Raw genomic sequence first — 23,274 nt, 5'->3', positions numbered from 1 at the left:
CTTTACAGATCTCCATTACCATTTGGGAGACAGTAGCAGTCAGTGAAACAGGGCAGTATCATGGCGTGGAGCTGAGGCTAGGTGGACTTTAGAGCTTTAGCATCATATGATGTCAGAGTGTTGAGAACCTTGCAGCCTCTCATGATTGGGAGGAGGTTGTGAGCAATCTTGAGACACATGCTTTACATGTTTCCATTGTTTCAAATTCTGTATACACTGACAAGTTGCCCTGAAGTACTGGAGCATCATATAAATCTGCCTTGTGCAGTTTCTCTTCGAATGCCAATGAGCTTTGGAGTGGGTGGAAATTTGCACTTTCTATTGTCCACCTCCCAGCCTCGTAGGGCAAGGTGCTCCATTGTAAAACTGAATGGCAGAAGCAACATTGCTTTGCTAAAGTGTGTGGAATCACCACAGATTCTGGGTATAAGTGCCGATGATCTATGCAGACCAGGATTTTGACGATCCGTGAATTCTGAGGTGACCTGCTGTGAAGGACTTGGTAGAGTCTGAAGGCTGAGCAATGTTTGGCCATTCAAGCTGCTTTCATTCTTGGGATGTCTGAGCTGCTCATCTCTCAAATGCATCAGTATCTGAGGAGTCACGAATGGTGCTGAACATTGTGCAATTATTGGCAAACGTTCCCATTTCTGACTTTATAATGGAGGGAAGATCAGTTGAAGGTATTGGGTCAAGGATCAGACACTCAGGAACTTCTACAGAGACATCCTGGAGCTGAGATGACTGACTTCCAACAACCACAGACGTCTTCCGATACGCTACGTAAGATTACAAACAATGGAGAGATTCCCCCCAATACTCATTGATTCCAGTTTTGCTAGGGTTCTTTGATATCACACATGGTCAAACAAGATCTTGATGGCAAGGACAGTCATAGCTAGACTTTGGCATTAATGCTGGGCACCAATGACTACAACAATGGAGTGCAGGTCCATGCACGTATCTGACAAACACTGACAGTGTACTGGATGTGGATCTCCATGGTGGAAGCCAGCCTGTCCATTGAGCAGTCATTACACCTATGACAGAACAAGCAAGGAACTGAGATGGGTGGGGAACTCTTCCATCCTTTGACGTAGTTTATCGATTGCTTCTACCAGATGCGGCTACTGTTTCTGTCTGTGCTTTTTATCAAAGTCACTAATGGCCAAATCCATTGAATTGTCATCTGTCTGGGGCTGACTAGGTGCCTGATCTCTGGCAGTCCCCCCAAGTTACCAGCCTCAACCAGCCGTGAAGATGTGCTCTCACAAGATTGTGTTCCTGAATCTCATCTAGAAAGATATGTCTCTGAGGATAGGACATAGCTGAAAGCTTTCCTGGTGTATTCTCTGAGAGTTCGCTGGCTTCCTGCACAGAAGTGGATATTTAGCTGGGTGTAGGCAGTGCTGACCTCTTTTCTGTTTTAGTTTGCTGGATTCCACGAGTACCTGCATAAGAGAAGGGAAATAATTAGTTTTGAGAAAGGGGTAAAACCTTGTTCAGGGGAAGAACGAGTTAACACTGGCATTAATCAGAGAGTACCTGACAGTCAATCTCACTTAGTTAATTGGTCATGGAGATCTCAGCACGAACCCAGGTCTCATGTCCCCATGTAAGTGAGTATCATCTTCTCCAGCCAACTGCAGCATTTCTACTCATACAGGCCTAGAAGGTTTCTTAGCTGCAATTCTGCTGCCTGTCTTGGCACTCTCAGCCCAGTTCAGAGAGACTTTGTCCTGCAATGTCTCAAAGTGGAGGAGTGTGGTGGAAGTGGTTGGGAGCGCCATTAATGGTGATGCAGGAGAGAGATAGTGGAGTGTTTCAGATGAGTGAATGAAAAATGCAGAGGGCAGGGAGGATGAGGAGTTTGTGTGGATGGGATGGGTGATCAGAACTGTTGAGTGATCATGCTCCATGCAATAATGAGAGTTACTGTTGGTGGCAGAGATAGCATGAGTGGTGACCCCGTGAATGCAAGGCAGCAGAGAGAAAATGGTGGAACTTATCATTATTGAGCTCAGCATTACTGGGCATTATCTTTGACCTTGGATACTGCATTGATGCAGCAACATGAACGGTGCCAAGTCCCAGCAATGACAAGCACTTCCATTGTTCATACCCCACACAATTAGGTGAGCCGGGCATTGTACAAGTTGGTTACACAACTAATAAGCTGTAGAGCAGAAGATTGCATGGGAGAGTTTGACATGAGCCATAGGTAACCAGTCACCATGAATCTCACTGAAAAAAATACATCACCAAAGACTGGGGAAATTCAGCCCAGTGTCTTCAGGACTGCCACCAATTCCATTTTCAAGCTGTCAACTCTATCACTCTCCCTAATTACTGTCTGAGCTGAAGCCAGACCACTCACAACCTTAGCACACAATTTGGCCCTGAACTGAACTTCCAACTCCTTATCCTCTCTATTACAAAGACCGACTATATCCAACTTTGTAACAGCTGGTTTGCAATGCAAAGTGATGTCAATAGTGTAGATTCAATTCTTGCACTAGTTGAGGTTACCATATTGGTCCCACTTTCTCAACCTTGCCCCTCACCTGAGACATTATGATCCACATGATAAACTCACCACTAGTTGTCTTGTACTAATTTTATTCCTGATGAAGGGCTTTTGCCCGAAACGTCGATTTCGAAGCTCCTTGGATGCTGCCTGAACTGCTGTGCTCTTCCAGCACCACTAATCCAGAATCTGGTTTCCAGCATCTGCAGTCATTGTTTTTACCTTGTACTAATGTGTGAGCAGCCCTACGGCTGTGGGACCTTGACCTTTTACTTTGTAACATTGCCCAAATTCTATTGTTGTGTCAGTTTAACTGCTGCTGAAACCCTCATCTTATGTTACTGCTTATCTGGCTAATTCTTATTCTGCTTGTCCATTCTACAACTTGCACTGCTTGTAAGCTCAAAGTCATCAAAAAATACTTCATCACAAAATGCATTGTGCTTTACTCCCAGTGCTTGGGTATGCTGAATTTGGAAAAGTATCATTAAGGATGTGGAAAATGAAAATTTGTAAGTGCTTAGTTTGGAAGCCAGTGCTACTGTGTTGTTTATTAAACTAAGAATCAGTAGTTCAAAATAACGTTCCAACAACTGTTAACTTAGCAGATGAACTATAATTTGCAGATATGCAAAACATTCACTCCGTTCTCTATGTGACACCCTGGTCCACTCCTCCTTTACTTCAAACACTTCCTCACTTCCCCATTGCATGGTCCCAGGCACTTGCAGAAGATACAGCACGCACCCATTCACTTCCTCCCTCCTTATGGTCCAAGGCCTGAAGTGTACTTTCCTGTTGAGACTGGATTTTAAACAAAAACAGAAGTTGCTGGAGAGGTCTGGCAGCATCTGTGGAGAGAAATCAGAGCACGGTTCTGAGGAAGGGTCATTCGACTGAAAATGTTAACTCTGACTTCTCTCCACAGATGCTGCCAGACCTGCTGAGCTTTTCAAGCAATTTCAATTTTTGTTTCTGACTTCCAGTTTCTGTGGTTTATTTTCTGTTTTTATGAAGCAGTATTTTACTTTTACTTAGTTCAGTTTAGCCTGTTGCATTCACTGTTCACAATACGGTCTGCTTTCCTTATAGAATCATAGAGATGATTCAGTCCAACCTGTCCATGTCTACCAGATATCTCAAACCGATCTAGTCCCACCTGCCAGCACCAGGCCCATATCCCTCCAAACCCTTCCTATTCATATAACCATCCAGATGCCTTTTAAATGTTGCAAATGTACTAGCCCCCACCACTTCCTCTGGCAGCTCATTCCATACACGCACCACCCTCTGCATGAAAAAGTTGCCCTGTAGGTCTCTTTCATATCATTCTAAACCTAATTCTGGACTCCAGAGAAAAGACTTCGTCTATTTACCCTATCCATGCCCTTCAAGATTTTATAAACTTCTATAAGGTCACCCTCAGCCTCCAATGCTCCAGGGAAAACAGCCCCAGCCTATTCAACCTCTCCGTATAACTCAAACCCTCCAACCCTGGCAACATCCTTGTAAATCTTTTCTGAACACTTTCAAGCTCCACAACATCCTTCACATAGGAAGGAAACCAGAATTGCACACAGTATTCCAAAAGTGGCCTAACCAATGTCCTGTACAGCGCAACATGACCTCCCAACTCCTGTGCTCAATACTCTTATCAATAAAGGAAAACATACCAAATGCCTTCTTCACTATCCTAACCACCTCTCTACTTTCAAGGAGCTATGAACCTGCACTCCAAGGACTTTTTGCTCCCTTGGACATTACCATTAAGTGTATAAGTCCTGCTAATATTTGCTTTCCCAAATGCAGCATCTCGAATATATCTAAATTAAAATCCATCTTCCACTCCTCAGCCCATTGGCCCATCTGATCAAGATCCCATTGTAATCCAAGGTAACCTTCTTCGCTGTCCACTACACCTCCAATTTTGGTGTCATCGGCAAACTTACTAACCATGCTTCTTATTCTCACATCCAAATCATTTATATAAATGATGAAAAGTAGTGGACCCAGCACCAATCCTTGTGGCACTCCACTGGTCACAAGCCTCTAGTCTGAAAAACAATCGTTCACCACCAGCCTCTATTTTCTACCTTTGAACCAGTTCTGTATCCAAATGGCTAGGTTTCCCTGTATTCCATGAGATCTAACCTTGCTAACCAGTCTCCCATGGGAAACCTTGATGGATGCCGTACCTAAGCCCATATAGATCACGTTTACTGCTCTGTCCTCATCAATCCTCTTTGTTACTTCTTCAAAAAACTCAATCAAGTTTGTGAGACATGATTTCCCACACACAAAGCTATGTTGTATATCCCTAATCAGTCCTTGCCTTTCCAAATACATGTACTTCCTCTCCCTCATGATTGCCTCCAACAACTTGCCTACCACTGACATCAGGCTCACTGGTCTATAGTTCCCTGGCTTGTCCTTACCACCTTTCTTAAAAAGTGGCACCACCTTACCTGTGACTATCGATAATGGTGAGACTAAATGCAGACTAAGTGACCACTTTCTGGAATGACAGCACTCTGACCATAGCAATGACCCTGACCTCACAATTACTTGCTATTTCAATATACCACCTTTCTCTCATTTCAGGATTTCTGTCCTGGGCATTCTGCATTATTCCAATGAAGTGCAACGCAAGTTTGAGAAACAACACCTAATTTTCCACTTAAGTCTCAATAATGAACTCAATCCCTTCAAAAACCACTCTCCCATATGTCTGCTCTCCCATTACCTTGTCTTTTTTGTACTGTCTACTTTGCTTTCAATAAAGAGTACACATTCCCTCCTTTTCACATCTTGATTTACACCTATTTTAAATAATTTGTTTCTGTTTCATCATAAATAATACCCCTTTTTCTTTTACACTGAGCTTCTACAGAATCTGTCCTCACTTCCCCCTCCTCTGGTCTGGCTCTGTCAAAAACACTTTCCTACACCTTTCAATTCTGAAGAAGTATCATACCAGACTTGAGAAGTTAATTCTGTTTATCTCTCCCCAGATGCTGCTTGTTCTGAAGAGTTTCTTCAGCATTATCTGTTTCAGATTTCCACAGCATTCTGCTTTTATGAATGTGCCGATGTGCCCCAGATGAGTTCTCTGATTAATTCAACGTGCTATAGAGGGCCCCAGTGTCCCTGGTTAAGGAAAGACAAAAACATAAGATTCTAGCCCAATTTCCATCCTGCTTCCACTAAATACAGTCTCCCCGATTGAATACTTGTATACATTAGATGAGAACAGTGTCAGACTTGGTTATGAATGCTCATGTACTGAGTTGTTTGAGCATACATTGACTGCTAAAGTTTACACATGAATATGGCTACTTGTACAAGTGCTATAATACCAAGTTTCGTAATACGGTGCTGCAAGACAAGGTCATAATATTCCATGAAGAGAAAATGAGGTCTGCAGATGCTGGAGATCAGAGATGGAAATGTGTTGCTGGAGAAGCGCAGCAGGTCAGGCAGCATCTAGGGAACAGGAGAATCGACGTTTCGGGCATTAGCCCTTCTTCAGGAATGAGGAAAGTTTGTCCAGCAGGCTAAGATAAAAGATAGGGAGGAGGGACTTGGGGGAGGGGCGTCGGAAATGTGATAGGTGGAAAAAGGGTCAAGGTGAGGGTGATAGGACAGATTGGGGTGGGGGCGGAGAGGTCTCTCCGCCCCCACCCCAATCTGTCCTATCACCCTCACCTTGACCCTTTTTCCACCTATCACATTTCTGACGCCCCTCCCCCAAGTCCCTCCTCCCTATCTTTTATCTTAGCCTGCTGGACAAACTTTCCTCATTCCTGAAGAAGGGCTAATGCCCGAAACGTCGATTCTCCTGTTCCCTAGATGCTGCCTGACCTGCTGCGCTTCTCCAGCAACACATTTCCATCTCATAATATTCCATACCGAAGTATGAATGAGAAGATCCTGCTCTTCCATTTCATAATGTTTATGGCTGATCTGACGGTGGCCTCAATTCCACTTTGTGTCTATCTGCATACCATTGCTTCCCCTGTCAACTGAGAATCTATCTAACTCAGTCAGCACAGAAGGAAAGAACTTTCGTGTGACAGAAAAGCATTTTTTCAAAAATATCCTGCAGAATCAGCAACTGTAATGAAGTCATTTTCTTGGCCTCAGTTCAGAATGTGAAGCCAGAAGTCAGAATACCAAGTAACCTTCCAAACTGCCGAAGTGATAATGAACATCATTGACTTTAAACTTACCCTAATCTCGGACCTTTCTGCTTCTCATCTTGAAGTTCACAATCGTCAGCCACTCGGCTGAAGTTCTGTTCAGACTAGCTTGAAATTGTCTTACGTTTTCCATCTGAAACCTTTGTGACAACAGCAGAAGCATGCAATATTATTTTAAAATTGGTATGATCCACAAAACCTCTGAACTATTCTACTTAATAAATTAATTTATATCAATAAGTGAACTCATGAGACAGAAAAAACAATTCTTAAGTCAATAAGAACTGCAACAATTTGCATTTTTATTTCTTTACTTGGAACATGTAGTAAAATGTTATAATGCATTTCCCAGAAGTGTGATCAGATAAAAAGGAATGCTGAGCATAGAAGGCATTATTAGGAATGATGGCTAGAAGCCTTCTCTAAGAAATTGATTTTAATGGAGCACTTTAAAGAAGGAAAGGGAAATTGAGAAGCCTGAGAGATTTTGGAGAGGAAATTTAGAGTTTAGGGCCTAAATGACTGAAGGTACCAGCAACAATAGTAAGGGAGAAAGGAGGAGGGAAATCTAAGAATTAGAGTTGTAGGAATTGTATAGTTGTAGCCCTTACTACAAAGAAGGAGGGATTGGGCCATGAAAGAATTTAAACATAAAGATGAGCATTTTAAAGGTAAATAGGAACCGATGTGGATGAATAGGCAGAGGGATGACGTGTGACTAGGACTGGTTGTAGGATAGGACATGTCAGCAGGAGATGAGGTGAACGTAAACATTTTTTAGCGTGTGAAAGATGAACTGTTGAACAAAGTATGCATGAGAACTTCAGCAACAGAACAGGCTGAGGCAGCATTGAAGACAGGTATGTAACAGAGATTGGATCAGTTGGTCTTTGCAATGGAGATAGTATAGACTCTGGTTCAACTTGGGGAGAGGGTTAAAATGATGATAAAAATAAGATCCTTGTGGTGGGGTCTGAAGCCATCATTTACCAATTAAAAAAAAACACTTTTCCCTTCCTTAGTTTTCCTAAGAAGAAGGAAGAGTTTCCTCTTGAACTATTACATTCTCGCTGCAATTAAAAACATTTTATTTCTGTCACTGCCTGATGCAATAGACCACTTCTGGGACAGTTAAAAGTCAACCAAATTATTCACTGGGGAAGACACAGTAGGAAGTAGAATTGGAAGGGGGTTTGGGAAGCTGAGAGACACTAGAATGTGTTTGAGATCTGATAAAGATCACACATACTGTGAGGCTTATAAGTCAGTAAGATCAAGGAATGAAATTAAATATGTTCCTGCTTCATCACAATAAATACTTTCTAATTCTTGGGTTGATTTATGTCACCATCACCAATGATTGTGTGGCAGAATTCAACACCCCCAATGTAGCATGAAAACTTTGTTTGAGTAACATATGTTTGGATGAGGTGAAATACCTCAATGCTCCTTATGGAGGCATAACATTGATCTCCTTAGGAAACCTTATATCACACTGTGTGAAGGCACACTATGACATTTCATTGTAATGGATATGAGGTCTCAGAAGTTCCTTCAAGAAAATTCATTCATCTTTCTGATAATCCCCACAGATTGTCTGCTCAGCATAGACATCTCTGTGCCTGGGGCCACTGTGACCTTACTGCTACTCCAACGATAATGTAGATAGGGACAGCAATTCCAACTTCATCAGCAAGGACAGCAACCTGCAATGGTCTCCAGGAGGAGAAGTAACAGGTGAAGGGCCACTAAAGGGGTGGAGGAGAATAATGGATCTACAGGCCTCACCATAATTTTCTCCACCTCTCTGATAGACAGTGCAGACACTGATTAAGGATGTCCTGCATTGTCACTGAACTCTGACATCTACTGGAAGATGACCTCCGCTAGATGGTAACCCCAGCCCATGTGTGTCAAAGCTGCTGTGAGGTTTTATGTCTCTGGATTGTTTCAAGAAACAACTGGATGCCTGTGTGACACCTGCTAATCCTCAACCCAAAAATGCATTCAGGATGTCACTGATGTCATTTTCTTCAGATTGCATCTCTTCACATAACTCCCTCCTGATGAGGAAGGCCGAGCAGCTCGGGCAGTGGGATTCACCACCATCACTGGCTTCCTCCAATTGTAGGACCCTTTAGATTGCAACCCGCCCTTTTGACTTGACTGCGACTTATCACCAAAATGCAGAGTCCATCAACAGAAAAGTCTTCCACAATTCCATGCAAGGACTGCATTAAACACTATATAGGACAAACAGGAAGACAGCTAACAATCCGCATACATGAACATCAACTAGCCACGAAACGACACGACCAGCTATCCTTAGTAGCCACACACGCAGACAACAAGCAACATGAATTCGACTGGGACAACACTACTATCATAGGGCAAGCCAGACAGAGAACAGCCAGGGAATTCCTAGAGGAATGGCATTCATCCACAAACTCCATCAACAAACACATCGACCTGGACCCAATATACCAACCACTACAGCGGACAGCTGAAACTGACAACCGGAAGCGGCAGGGACAGACCACTATAAACACCGGAGGAAACATCAAAGAAGCGCTTCGCAGGAGGCTCCCAAGCACTGATGATGTCGCCTAACCAGGGGACAAAACGTTTGCAACAAAAACTTCCAGCTCGGCGAACAGAACCACAACAACGAGCACCCGAGCTACAAATCTTCGCACAAACTTTGAAGTCTTCCACAAATATTAATGTTCAGATTAAATATGACTACCCTTGTGTAAAACTTTAATGATAATCTGGCAAATAGAGTGCAAATGAAGATATTTTTACAAAAATTGGTTGGTTGGCCATTGAACTCTCACATCAGAAATTGTGCTCTTGAAGGTTCTCTTTGTCAAGAGTGAGAAGCCTAATATGCATCCCGATTGCACCCCCTCGAAACTGCCTCCTGAACTGGCTGTGATCCAATTTCTCTTGCAAACAGAGCAAGAGAGAGTTTGACAATGGTGGAAGGAGATGGGAGAGGCATTAGGAGTGATGCAGTAGCAGGACTGATGGTGAGGCTGCCATAGTATGTGAGCAGGAAGCACAGAGGGAAGGAAGGATCAATAGTTTGGAAGGATTAGGTGGCTGAGAGAAGTTGAGTGGATACATGAAAAATTAAGAGTTTTGTCCATCAGCCTTGGTGGATTTGTGCACAGTTGCAGAGTTAGAGGGAGCAGTGGCGACCATATAATGATGAGGTAGCAGAGAAAATATTACCCTTACAGACACAGACCATTGACCTTTGTTTTCCTGCATTGGTGGGCATCCTGCTTCCTCCAGGAAAAGCGCTGACCTTGGCCATTATCCAAGTCCAGACTGGCTGTGTCTGGTTTCCTTAATCCCCATAACTGTTAGCAGGAGAAAGGACTTGCCTCCTCTCCATCACCCTTTCTACCAGCTTCCAAACTCTTGCCTGCAAAGCAGGAAATGAGCATTGCTTTCTGGGCCACGTCTACAGAGATGATGCTCAGGCATCACAGAGGGATGGGCAGGTAATGGCTTGCAGCATCTGAAGTGGTGTACTGCTGGGCTTTAATATGATGCCAGTGTGTCAACACTGGAAGGTTCCCATAGTTGCAAAACATTCCACTTTTCGTGCCACATAAATCCACATAGAGGCTGTTAAAGAGCCTGATGAATAATTAACAAGGCGAAGAGCAGAAGATTGCATGTAACAAGTCTCGCTGGGCCATGGCACACAAACACCATTTATCTCACTTGACAAAACGCTTTAACTGAAAATGGGAAAATTCTACACTTTGCATTAAAGTATGCAACATCAATAATTAAATATGATGAGCACCTTTAATGCTAAGTGTGCCTCATGGATTTGAACTTCAGGCTGGCTCTTGTTGGTCAGGTCCATCTGAGAACTCAGAAACTTCAGTCTAGGCATATTCCTGCAAGCTACTTTTGTGCACTTCAGCTTCTATCAAAAGAAAACATTTCTACAATAAATGATCTTCATTTGAAATATAATTTTATGTTCTGTCCTTTTTTGTTGGGTTCTGAAATATACGTTTACTTCGGCATTTGATTCATGTACTGTGGTATTAATTTAAACAGATATTTTGTAATGTTACTGTAGATTTAGGTGCATGACTGTATGCAAGTATGCTAAATGTATTTTACAACATCCCTCCCAACTCCTCTTCTTAATGCATCTGTCCTCCAGCAAGCCCTCACCCAAATCACTTCCAACTGGCCCTTCAACTCCCAGTCTTTTAACATTTGGGCACAATGTCACCAAAATGTGATAGGATTTGTTGATTGTAACACTCTCCCTCCTTCACCACTGTTGATTTTGTTCCTGGTAAATTCCAGGAAAATGCCATTAATCTGAATGCCTGGTGTTGCAGTTCTGTGATTGTTGTGGCTGATAGCCCACTGCAAGTGAAAAATATGGGGAACAAATGTTGTGCTAGCTTTTCACAGTGGAGACTCTTCCTCTCCAGGAGATTGGCTCAGTGAGCACTGTCATTTTACGGTATGGGGTGTTGCCTTATTCCTATTAATTCCTTTCATTAAATGTTATAAACATTTTATTCCCACTACAGACCTCACCTTTATTGGCTTATTTGAGAGGACTGAGGTATCAGATCCTCAGGTTGGCTCTGCAAAGGGGGGAGTATATTTTGTTTATCACCCACAGTTAGTGCAGTAAGACTACCCCTCAACCGTCCAGTCAAGGATCAAAAGAACCTAAATGAAGGACTCGATACAGGAGGCAGAATAGTGCTCCTGGGCTGCTATGTGTGCATAGCTAGTAATGCTGTGCAGATTAAACCAGACCAGTGGTAGTAAAATTAAAGTCATAGAACCCCCACAGTGTGGAAACAGTCTCTTCGGCTCAACAAGTCCACACCAACCTTTCTGAAGAGTAACCCACCCAGACCATTCCCCCTTACCCTATATTTACCCCTGACTAATGCACCTAACCTACACATTCCTGAACACTATGGGCAATTTAGCTTGGCCAATTCACCTGACCTGCACATCTTTGGATTGTGGGAGGAAACCAGAGCACCCAGTGAGAATGTGCAAACTCCACACAGACAGTCGCCCGAGGCTAGAATCGAACCCGGGTCCCTGGCACTGTGCTAACCACTGAGCCACTATGCCACCCATCGAGGTTTACTTGGTTTTGAATTTGAAAAGCAGAAATCTTTGATTGCAGTTACGGTGGCGTTGAGATATTTTAAAATATGACTTACATAATTCAATCGAAAAGCCATGATCATCGATACTGGGCAGTAGTGAATCTGACTGTGTCTGTGATAGGCTTTTGAAAGAGGTTAGGAAAGGAACAACTGAGTTAGAAACAGTCCAGAATAAATTAGCCTTTGGTGCCTATTTGTGTCTTTTACGGATGGATTAGGAAAGTAAAAAGCTGTGGGAATTGATAAAAGAGCTGCAGGGTTAAAATGATTGGCAAGAAGAAAGCAATGTCCCCATTGCCATGCATGATCAGTGCCATGAGTAATACAAGGAAAAGGCTGCTGGTACACCCAACATCAAATTAAATATTGATGTTGAAATAGACTCTGAAATGGACTTCTACCAGGAGTTAGCTAAAACCAAAACAGTAGTGGGATCTACTATCTCTCAAGACAAGGCACGTAACCTTGAGAATGTAGTTGAGAGTATTAGTCCTCCTGGTCTGTCTCTATCTAATGACACAGTGGTTTGTATTGTCATCCACTGAAGTTCAAGAAACACACTGTGAAAATTGAAAGTTTCCTTTGACTATTACAATGAAATAATCTTTACTTCGCCTGAACTCAATACTAAAACATGGACAAGTTCAAAAGCATCATTAATTCAAATCTTATCCGATTGAAACTGTTTGAAAAGTGATTCTTTTTAAGTGTAGAAAAAGTAATTTCCTGTTATAAAAAGAAGCTTGACTTGTTCTCAAAACATATAAGCAAAATATGGCTGACAACCCACTTGAACATGCGTACACTCATCCTAGTTACCAGGAGGAAAATAAATTGTGAACAAGGAATTTAGGGCGGCACGGTGGCTCTGTGGTTAGCACTGCTGCCTCACAGCACTAGGGTCTTAGGTTTGATTCCAGCCTCGGGTGACTGTCTGTGTGGAGTTTGCACATTCTCCCCGTGCTCTGGTTTCCTCTCGTAGTCCAAAGATATGTAGGTCAGGTGAATTGGCCATGCTAAATTGCCCGTAGTGTTAGGTGCATCAGTCAGAGGGAAATGGGTCTGGGTGCTTTACTCTTCAGAAGGTTGGTGTGGACTTGTTAGGCCGAAGAGCCTGTTTCCACACTGTAGGGAATCTAATCTAATCTAAAATATAAATGAGACAAAAACTGTTTTAAGGAAAAGTATCTCTTGCCTGTCCTTTCTTAGACCAATGATAGAGTTAATATTTTTTCTCAGTTTCTCAGTTTTTTTCATGACTTCTATATTTCTGGATGTGGTATTTTGGATAGGACTAAATTTTGAATTTTTAAATTTACATATGTTTGGAAATTATAAACTTACTAGATTCCAAAGCCACCATGGTTTTTGTTTAAATCAGGTTTGAAGAGCACATTGAGAGTGGCAGAATCCTGAACTGACTATGATCTGTGAATCTCCAGTGTGAAAGCATTGTTTAAACCCATCAAACGTTAACATAATTATTTCTGAAATTTAAGACTGATAAAATACCTTGAGTCAAGAATTTAATTCAGGCACACAATCAGAAATTTAATTGAAGTTTAAGGAGTCACTTTACTCCTGTTTTAACCTTTTTAGAAAACCTTATTTAGTTTCCATTCCACTGGTGACCATATATTTATGATCATATGAAATAGGAGCAGAAGTAGACAATCTAGACTTTAAAGACTGGTCTGCCATTTAGTAAGATTGAAGCTAATCTGTTTATGTTGTTTCGAATTCCACATTCCCTTCTACTCCTAATCACCCCTTGCTTTAAAACAATCTACAAACCTCCGCCTTAAAATATTTAATGACATTTTTTCCACTGCTCTCTGAGACAGAGGATTTCAAAGTCACACATTCCTCTCAGTGAAAGCTTTGTGTGTATGCGTCTGCCCAATGACAATCTCTCTAAAGGACATTTAATATGGAGCAGTGGGATTCATGTACTGAAAGCAGGATGTATAGCCTTGATGTCTTACACCAATAATTTAAAATTTGGGCATATCAAATATGGTCATGGTTGTATGACTGGACAACTAAAGCTTAGACTAATTCAGAGATGGAAGTTTAATTTGCATTATAGCAATTGGGAAATTAAATTGAATCATAGAATCCCTACAGTGTGGAAACGGGCCCTTCAACCCAACAAGTTCACACCAACCCTCCGAAGAGTATCTCACCCAAACCCATTCCCCATTACTCTATACTTACCCCTGATTAATGCACCTAACCTGCACATCGCTGAACACTATGGACAATTTATCATGGCCAATTCATCTGACCTGCACTTCTTTGGATTGTGGGAGGAAACCGGAGCACCCGAAGGAAACCCGCGCAGATGAGGGAAGAATGTGTAAACTCCACACAGACAGTCGCCTGAGGCTGGAATCAAACCCAGGTCCCTGGCACTGTGAGGCAACAGTGCTAACCACTGAGGCACCAATTGCATTAATTTAATTACTCAATAATTGCATTAATAAACATGGAATGAGACGTTAGTATTAATAATGGTGACCATTGGATCACTAGACTGTTGTAAAAACCAGTCTGATACATTAATGCCCCTGAGGGAGGGAAACCTGACATCCTTACCTGAGACGTATTATATAAGATATTGGTTACTGAGAGAGTTTGTATTAAAGTTGCATAAAGCTCCATGCAATTTGATGTCACGTAGTCTTTGGATGGAAAAACAAAGCATTCTAGCATAAGGTTCCTGTGGAGACAGATTCATTTATTTCTGGTGTTATAATCACTGTTGATGTTATTGCTGGATAAATCATATGTTACTACATTAGACAAACAGGCAGAAAACTAGCCACCAGCATATACGAACACAAACTAGCCACAAAAAGACATGACCCACTCTCACTAGTATCCTTACATAAGGATGATGAAGCTCACCACTTAGAGCAAGGTGGCCTTTTTCTGAAGCTGCAGGAGATGGGGGAGATACTAAATGAGCATTTTGCATCAGTATTTACTGTGGAAAAGACATGGAAGATACAGAATGTAAGGAAATAGATGGTGACATCTTGAAAAATGTTTATATTACAGAGGAGGAATTGCTGGATGTCTTGAAACGCATAAAAGTGGATACATCCCCAGGACCTGATTAGGTGTACCCTAGAACTTGTGGGAAGCTAGGGAATTGATTGCTGGGCCTCTTACTGTATTATTGATAGTCACAGGTGAGGTGCCTAAAGACTGGAGGTTGGCTAATGTGGTGCCACTGTTTAAGAAAGGTGGTAAGGACAAACCAGGGACTATTGACTGGTGAGCCTGACGTCGGTGGTGGGCAAGTTGTTGGAGGGAATCCTGAGGGACAGGATGTACATGTATTTGGAAAGGCAAGGACTGATTAGGGATAGTCAACATGGTTTTGTGCGTGGGAAATCATGTCTCACAAACTTGATTGAGTTTTTTGAAGAAGTAACAAAGAGGATTGATGAGGGCAGAGCGGTAGATATGATCCATATGGACTTCAGTAAACTGTTCGACAAGGTTCCCCGTGGGAGACTGGTTAACAAGGTTAGATCTCATGGAATACAGGGAGAACTAGCCATTTGGATACAGAACTGGCTCCAAAGGTAGAAGACAGAGGGTGGTGGTGGAGGGTTGTTTTTCAGACTGAAGGCCTGTGACCAGTGGAGTGCCACAAGGATCAATGCTGGGTCCACTACTTTTTGTCATTTATATAAATGATTTGGATATGAGCAGAACAGGTATAGTTAATAAGTTTGCAGATGACACCAAAATTGGAGGTGTAGTGGAGAGCGAAGAAGGTTACCTCAGATTACAACGGGATCTTGATCAGATGAGCCAATGAGCCGAGAAGTGGCAGATAGAGTTTAATTTTGATAAATGCGAGGTCCTGCATTTTGGGAAAGCAAATCTTAGCAGGATTTATACACTTAATGTTAAGGTCTTCAGGAGTGTTGCTGAACAAAGAATCCTTGGAGTACAGGTTCATAGTTCCTTGAAAGTGGATTCGCAGGTGGATAAGATAGTGATGGGTATGCTTTCCTTTATTGGTCAGAGTATTGAGCATAGGAATTTCGAGGTCATGTTGTGGCTGTACAGGACATTGGTTAGGCCACTGTTGAAATATTGCGTGCAATTCTGGTCTCCTTCCTATCGGAAAGATGTTGTGAAACTTGAAAGGGTTCAGAAAAGATTTACAAGGATGTTGCCAAGGTTGGAGGATTTGAGCTATAGGGAGATGTTGAATAGGCTAGGGCTGTTTCCCCTGGAGCTTTGGAGGCTGAGGGTGACCTTATAGAGGTTTATAAAATCATGAGGGGCATGGATAGGATAAATAGACAAAGTTGGGGAGTCCAGAACTAGTGGGCATAGGTTTAGGGTGAGAGGGGAAAGATATAAAAGAGACCTAAGGGACAACTTTTTCACACAGAGGGTGGTATGTGTATGGAATGAGCTGCCAGAGGAAGTGGTGGAAACTAGTACAATTGCAACATTTAAAAGGCATCTGGATGGGTACATGAATAAGAAGGGTTTGGAGGGATATGGTCCAGGTGCTGGCAGGCGGGACTAGATTGCGTTGGGATAGGTGGTCTGCGTGGATGAGTTGGACCAAAGGGTCTGTTTCTGTGCTGTGCATCTCTACGACTCCATGACTCTGTGACTGGGACAACATAACCATCCTAGGACAAGCTAAACTGAGACACACATGAGAATTCCTAGAAGCATGGCTTTCCAACAAGAACTCCATCAACAAACACATTGACTTGGATACCATTTACCACCCCCTGAGAAAAAGAACAGGAAATGACATCACCATAGGAAATGATATCACCACAGAAATAACATCACCAGCCCAAGGAAGCCCAAACCCACAAATAGAAAGCGGGCTACACCACTAGTGCTTTCTCCAGAGGCTCACTGAAGTTGTAACCTAGCATGGTGATGAAACATCTGAAAATGAACCTTCCAGCTCAGCGAGCAAACCTACATCCAGAACTTCAACCTGAGCTGCAAATCTTCTCAAAACTCACCAGGAAATTAAGATAAAATAAAAGAACATTTACTTATAACTCAATTTGAAAGATACATTTCAAAAATGCAATCTCATCAATTCCAAAACCATCACCTTATAGTACTCAAATACCAGAGAGAATTTCCTTCTCTTATATTTATATATTTGACTTTAACTGCCTCCTCCAATTCTCAGTCTTGTTTGATTGCCTCTTCCTTGAGTATTCATAGAGCTGAGCTGAGATTTTCTCACATCCAATAATTCCTTTCAGGGTTCTTGCCAAACACTTCTGGTTTGGAGCTATCAAATTAAAGTCCTGACATTGAGATAGTTTATTTTCTAACTGTTTTGAATTTTCTTCTTTTGTTAGGAGGAACCTGTTTCTAATGTCTAACATCAGCCAGAAGTTCTGCGAACTGAAAAGCTAAAGGTTTTCAAGCTACGGAAATTTCCTTTGAGCGAAAATAAATTACTGACTCGTCTCCTAAAAGTAAGCAAATGTTCTTTAATATTTACTCTGCCTGTTTGCAAATCTCTCTCAAGGCAAACAGAATCCTATTGTCAGCGCCGCAACTCATTCTGTCATACTGGTTTTGTAATAAAAAGCATGTTTCCAGAAATACTGATAAGTTAATCATTGAACCCCTCCTCCCCGCCTCAATGAAGTTAATGATTAAAAAGACAGCTTCTGAGGCAGCAAGGTGGCTCAGTGATTAGCACATTCTCCTCCTGTCTGCATGAGTTTCCTCCTGGTTTGCTCCCACAGTCCAAAGATGTGCGGGCTAAGTGGATTAACCATGCTAATTTGCCCATAGTGTCCAGCATTGTGCAAGTTAAGTGGATCAGCCTAGGGATTTGCAGGGATGGGGTAGAGGGCGTGTTTCTGGATGGGATGTTCTTCAGGGGGTTAGCATGGACTTGATCGGCCAAATGGTTTGCTTTCACACTGTAGGGATTCTATTATTCTCAAAGCCAACTAAGGATGGGCAAGAAATGCTGGTTCCCACTTCCCATGACCAAATCTACATGCTACCAATGCAAAATCCAAACTAAAATATACATTGAGTTCATATTTTACAACAGACTGACACCTGGTAGTCTGAATTAATTAAGACTAATTTACCAATGTGACTTGAACTGATTGCTATAAACTGCCCCTTGTTATGTAAGACAATTGCCTCTTGTTAAGATTCACTGGTGGTCTATCCTTTACCACAAATAATTAGACAGGGTTTTCGATTCAGCACTCAGAGAATGGTTTTGGTTGTTAGACCATATAAAATAGGAACAGGAGTAAGCAAATCAGCCCCTCAAGTCTTTTCTGCCATTCGATAGGATTATGACTGATCCGATGTTTCTCATGTCCACTTTCCTGTCCTTTCACCTTAAGACTTCATTCTTCTCCTGATTAAGAATCTATCTTAGCCTTAGATATGCACCGTGAGTCAGCCCTACAGATCTCTTCAGCAACAGCTGTCTGTGGCAGAGTTCCAAAGACTCTCAACCCTCTGAGTGAAGAAAATGCTCCCCATCTCATTCTCAAGTTGGCACTCCTTCATTGACCTCTAATCCTGGGCTCTCCTATGAGGGAAAATATCCTCTCGACATTTACCCTGTCAGTTTAGCCCTTAGGAATCCTACGTGATAGAGTGAGATCAACTCTCCTTCTTCTAAATTCCAATGAGTAGAATATTACATTTATTTATTGCTCATAAGGCAATCTCTCCACACCAGGGTTCACCTTCTCTGAACTGCCTCCAATGAAATGATATCTTTCCTTAATTAAAGAGACCAAAACTGCCACAAAACTCCAGATGTGACCTCATCCAGCACCATGTACAGTTGCAGTAAGACTTCCCCATTCTTATATCTCCAATCCCCTTGAAATCAAGGCAAACATTTCATTAGCCCTCTGATTCCTGCTGCACCTGTGTATGGACTTCCTACTTTTCATGTGCAAATATCCTCAAGTCCTTTGTGTTTCAATTTGCTACAGTTTGCCTGCATTTAAATAATATATTATTCTTTTGTTCTCCTTTCCAAAATGAACTTCATATTTTCCCACATTATACACCACTTGCCAACTTTTTATCCACTTGCTTAGCTTATCAATATCTCTGTAAGCTATTTGTATTCTTCTCACAACCTGCTTTTCCACATATTTTCATGTCATCTGCAAATTTGGTTGCCGTAGATTCACTTTTGTCCTCCACGTCATAAATATATGTCGTGGTCACAGCATTGATCCCTGTGAACTCCACTGGTCACAGGTCACCAGTCTGAAAAAAGCCCTTACCCTCAATTGCCATTTCCTTCCCATGAGCCAATTCTCTATCCATGCCAAATCCTACCTCTGACACCGTGGCCTGTCATCTTATGGCTTGACCTTTTGTGAGGTACCTTGTCAAACACCTTCTGGAAGTCCAATTATAACACATCTACTGGTTCCTCTCTATCTAGTCTGGTTGAAACTTCCTCGAAAAACTCGAATAAATGGGTCAGACATGATTTGTTATTCATGAAGCCATGTTGACTTTGCTTGATTAGATTAGATTAGATTAGATTACTTGCAGTGTGGAAACAGTCCCTTCGGCCCAACAAGTCCATACCGACCCGCCGAAGCGCAACCCACCCATACCCCTACATTTAGCCCTTTTACCTAACACTACGGGCGATTTAGCATGGCCAATTCACCTGACCTGCACATCTTTGGACTGTGGGAGGAAACCAGAGCACCCGGAGGAAACCCACGCAGACACGGGGAGAATGTGCAAACTCCACACAGTCAGTCGCCTGAGTTGGGAATTGAACCCGGGTCTCTGGCGCTGTGAGGCAGCAGTGCTAACCATAATTAGATTATGATTTTCCAAATTTTCTGCTATTACATCCTTAATAATTAATTCCAATACTTTTCCAACAATAGATGATAGTCTGTTAGCCTTTTACTGCCACCTCCTTTTGCATAGGAGTGTCATATTAGCAGTTTTCCAATCCTAGAGTATTTCTTCAGAATCTATTGATGCTTGGAAAACTACAATCAATGCATCCACTCTCTCTGTAGCCAACTCATTTAGGAATCTTGGATGCAAGCTATCAAGGCCAGGGACTTACATGCACTTAGACCCATTAGTTTGTCTAATACTTCTTTAGTGACGATAATGATACTTAATTCCTCCGCCATATTCGTTAGTGTTAATAGAATATCTGAAGTGTCTTCCACTTTAAAGACTGATGCAAAGTGTCTGTTTTATTCTTCTACTATTTCCTTGTTCCCTATCACCTTGTCCCCAGATTCATTTTCTGTGTCCATTTTGATCTCTCTCTTTCTTCCTTTTTATATATTTAAAGAATAAATATATAAAAAGGCTCATGGTAGGCTCATTCATAAAGTCAGGAAGTATGGGATACGCGGAGATTCGGCTATCTGGATTCAGAATTGGTTGGCTGACAGAAGGCAAAGAGTGGTTGTGGATGGAAAGTATTCTGCCTGGAGGTCAGTGTTGAGTGGGATTCCGCAGGGCTCTGTTCTTGGGCCTCTGCTGTTTGTAGTTTTTATAAATGACTTGGATGATGAGGTTGAGGGGTGGGATAGTAAATTTGCAGATGACACAAAGGTTGGAGGTGCCGTTGATAATATAGAGGGCTATTGCAGGCTGCAGCGCAACATAGACAGAATGCAGAGCTGGGCTGAGAAATGGCCGATGGAGTTCAACCTGGATAAATGCGAAGTGATGCATTTTGGAAGGTCAAACTCGAATGCTGAATATAGGATTAATTACATGATTCTTGGCAGTGTGGAGGAACAGAGGGATCTGGGTATGCAAGTACATAAATCCCTCAAATTTGCCACCCAAGTGGATCGGGTTGTTAAGAAAGCATATGGTGTTTTGGCTTTCATTAATGGGGGATTGAGTTTAAGAGCCCCGAGGTTTTGCTGCAGCTCTACAAGTCCCTGGTGAGACCACGCTTGGAATATTGTGTCCAGTTCTGGTCGCCCTACTATAGAAAAGATATAGAGGCTTTGGAGTGGGTGCAAAGAAGGTGTACCAGGATGCTGCCTGGACTGGAGGGCTTGTCTTATAAAGAAAGATTGAATAAGCTCGGACTTTTCTCTCTGGAGAGAAGGAGGAAGAGATGTGACCTGATCGAGGTATACAAGGTAATGAGAGGAATAGATAGAGTCAATTGCCAGAGATATTTCCCCAGGACAGGATTGACTTGTACAAGGGGTCATAGTTTTAAGATATTAGGAGAAAGGTATAAAGGAGACATCAGAGGTAGGTTCTTTACGCAGAGAGTTGTGAATGCATGGAATACGTTGCCAGTGGTGTTGGTGGAAGCAGAGTCACTGGGGACATTTAAGCGACTGCCGGACATGCACATGGATAGCAGTGAGTTGAAGGGTGCGTAGGTTAAGTTACTATATTTTACATTAGGATTAAATTTTGGCACAACATCGTGTGCCAAAGGGCCTGTTCTGTGCTGTACTTTTCTATGTTCTATGTTCTAAGCTCTTATTGTCAATTTTTATATTCCTTGCCAGTTTGCCTTAGCAATTTATTTTCTCTGTCTTTATTATCTTTTTATACTCTTTTTCTGAATTTATCCTAGTCTTAGGGTTAGCACTGACTTTGACTTCCTTATATGCTTTCCCTTCAACTTCACATTCTCCACAAATTTCTTAGTTAGCCATGGTTGGATTTTTTTTCTTCGAATCTGTCTGTTTTATTGTTATGTATTTTAACGAGAGTCATGAATGACCTCATTAAGTGTCTGCCACTCCACTTACAGAATCATTAATAATGATAAAGGAAAGCTATCAATTGGTTAATCTTTTCAGTTTTTGCTTAGTGTCATTTTTAAATTTAAGCCATTTAGTTCAATAGTCCTCTGTTCGTTCTGTTTCAAAGCTGAGACCTATATGTATTAATTCCCTTCTTAAAGTTTTTTGTTATGTTGTTATATTCTTCATAGAATACTAGGAATTATTTGTTATGTGAGTATTTATCCTTGGGTGCCTTGTTTCACTGCTGTCATGTGTTGAGTATCAATGTATCAGTCTGTCAGTTCCCCAACTCTGTGGGCAGTAGTAAGAAATATGCTTGAGGAACAATCAGCATTTTGCTTTTAAAATATGATTATTTCTAACTGAAGGGAATCAGAAATTATCACAGTATTATTTGATAATATTGTTTATTTGTTTACATTTGCTTAATCACTGCATTTTTTTTGAATGAACATGTGAGAAGCAGTTCAAAAGGCAGATTTTTAAAAAAATGTTAGTTTAGTTTACTGACTGATTTACTATTTTCAAAGTTTGATTGATTTTAGGAACAGGAGCAGACTGTACAGCACCTTAAACCTGTCCTGCCATTCAATGAGATCATGGCTGACCTGTGGCCCTGCTCCATATACCTGCCTCTGGCCTAAATCTCTTAATATACAGTTATCTATCACAGATTTAAAATTAATAACGGATCTAGCGTCAATTGCTGTTTCTGGAAAAGACTTCCAAACTGTTGGGTGAAGAAGTTCTTCCTGACATCTCATTTTCGTCATGTTCTTAACTTAGTGAAATCACTTCAGTGACAAATAAAATTCGCTCTTATTTGAACTTACTGTTCTCAGTTAAATGAGAGACATGAAAGTGTATTGAATAATGAAACATGATGCAGAATATCCCAGAACTGGTTGAATTCACACTGGAAAATCAAAGGCCTGAATATTAGGAAAGAGGCAGGATTGTGCATTGGGGAAAGTGGGCTGTGTTAATCTAGATGATCAGAATGTCCAATTTCAGCTTGGTTGCCTAATTAGGGATTTCCTTTTCAGCTTGCAAACTGAGACAAATGTTCACTGAAATAATACAATGTCAACTCCACTATTTAAAGAGCTAATGAAAAATGGAATTGGAAGGATGGCTGAGGATTTTGGGAGAAGGTGAGGTGAGGTATTCAAGATAGATTGTCTTGAAGGACCAACAAGGTCAAAGTATAGATTCAATATCTCTTTCATTTGAGCAACTGCTTGGTGCAGCAGGGACATACTGGTTTACCAGAAAGAAACCTGTAACTCTTACCAAGAAGGAGGCAGAGAAGTCTGAGGAAGTGAGCAGGAGGAGCATAATGCTCTGCTCTTAAATAGTGTATGAAGTGATCTAACCAGGTTAGGAAAAACAAGTTCTCCAACATTCTGCAGTGTTCACCAACACTCTGTCACTCAAACCTGTCAAATATCCTGCGGTCACTACCTGTATAATTAAGTTTCTGCAGCACCCATCTCAACACCACTGCTATTCACCCCAACCGTTATGATAGATCCTCTTTAATCAACCTGTTATTATACACCTCTGGAGTAGATGGAGCT

General features: G+C 41.7%; 1 protein-coding gene across 4 annotated transcripts in view; it reads left to right on the top strand.

Moving 5' to 3' along the window:
- Positions 1-22,465, top strand: part of efcab10 (EF-hand calcium binding domain 10) — a 50,708-nt gene extending 28,243 nt beyond the window's left edge. For 2 of the 4 annotated variants that reach the window (XR_015760486.1, XR_015760487.1), the window contains exons 5-6: positions 17,279-17,398; positions 22,240-22,465. Coding sequence is in view for 1 of the 4 variants with exons in the window: in XM_087997430.1 (XP_087853556.1) it covers positions 17,279-17,336 (58 nt within the window). In the remaining 3 variants the exon portion in view is untranslated. Of the gene's footprint in view, positions 1-17,278; positions 17,416-22,239 lie in introns of those variants that run through there. The other 2 variants (XR_006314445.2, XM_087997430.1) reach the window with 2 other exon arrangements.
- Positions 22,466-23,274: the final 809 nt, after the last annotated feature.

The sequence above is a fragment of the Chiloscyllium plagiosum genome, unplaced genomic scaffold (assembly GCF_037043375.1).
Source record: "Chiloscyllium plagiosum isolate Xiang-an unplaced genomic scaffold, Cpla_swu_hap1 HiC_scaffold_19, whole genome shotgun sequence".
In the NCBI taxonomy this organism is placed as follows: Eukaryota; Metazoa; Chordata; class Chondrichthyes; order Orectolobiformes; family Hemiscylliidae; genus Chiloscyllium; species Chiloscyllium plagiosum.
Note: the sequence above shows the minus strand (reverse complement) of the source record. Positions and strands in the feature narration are given on the sequence as shown.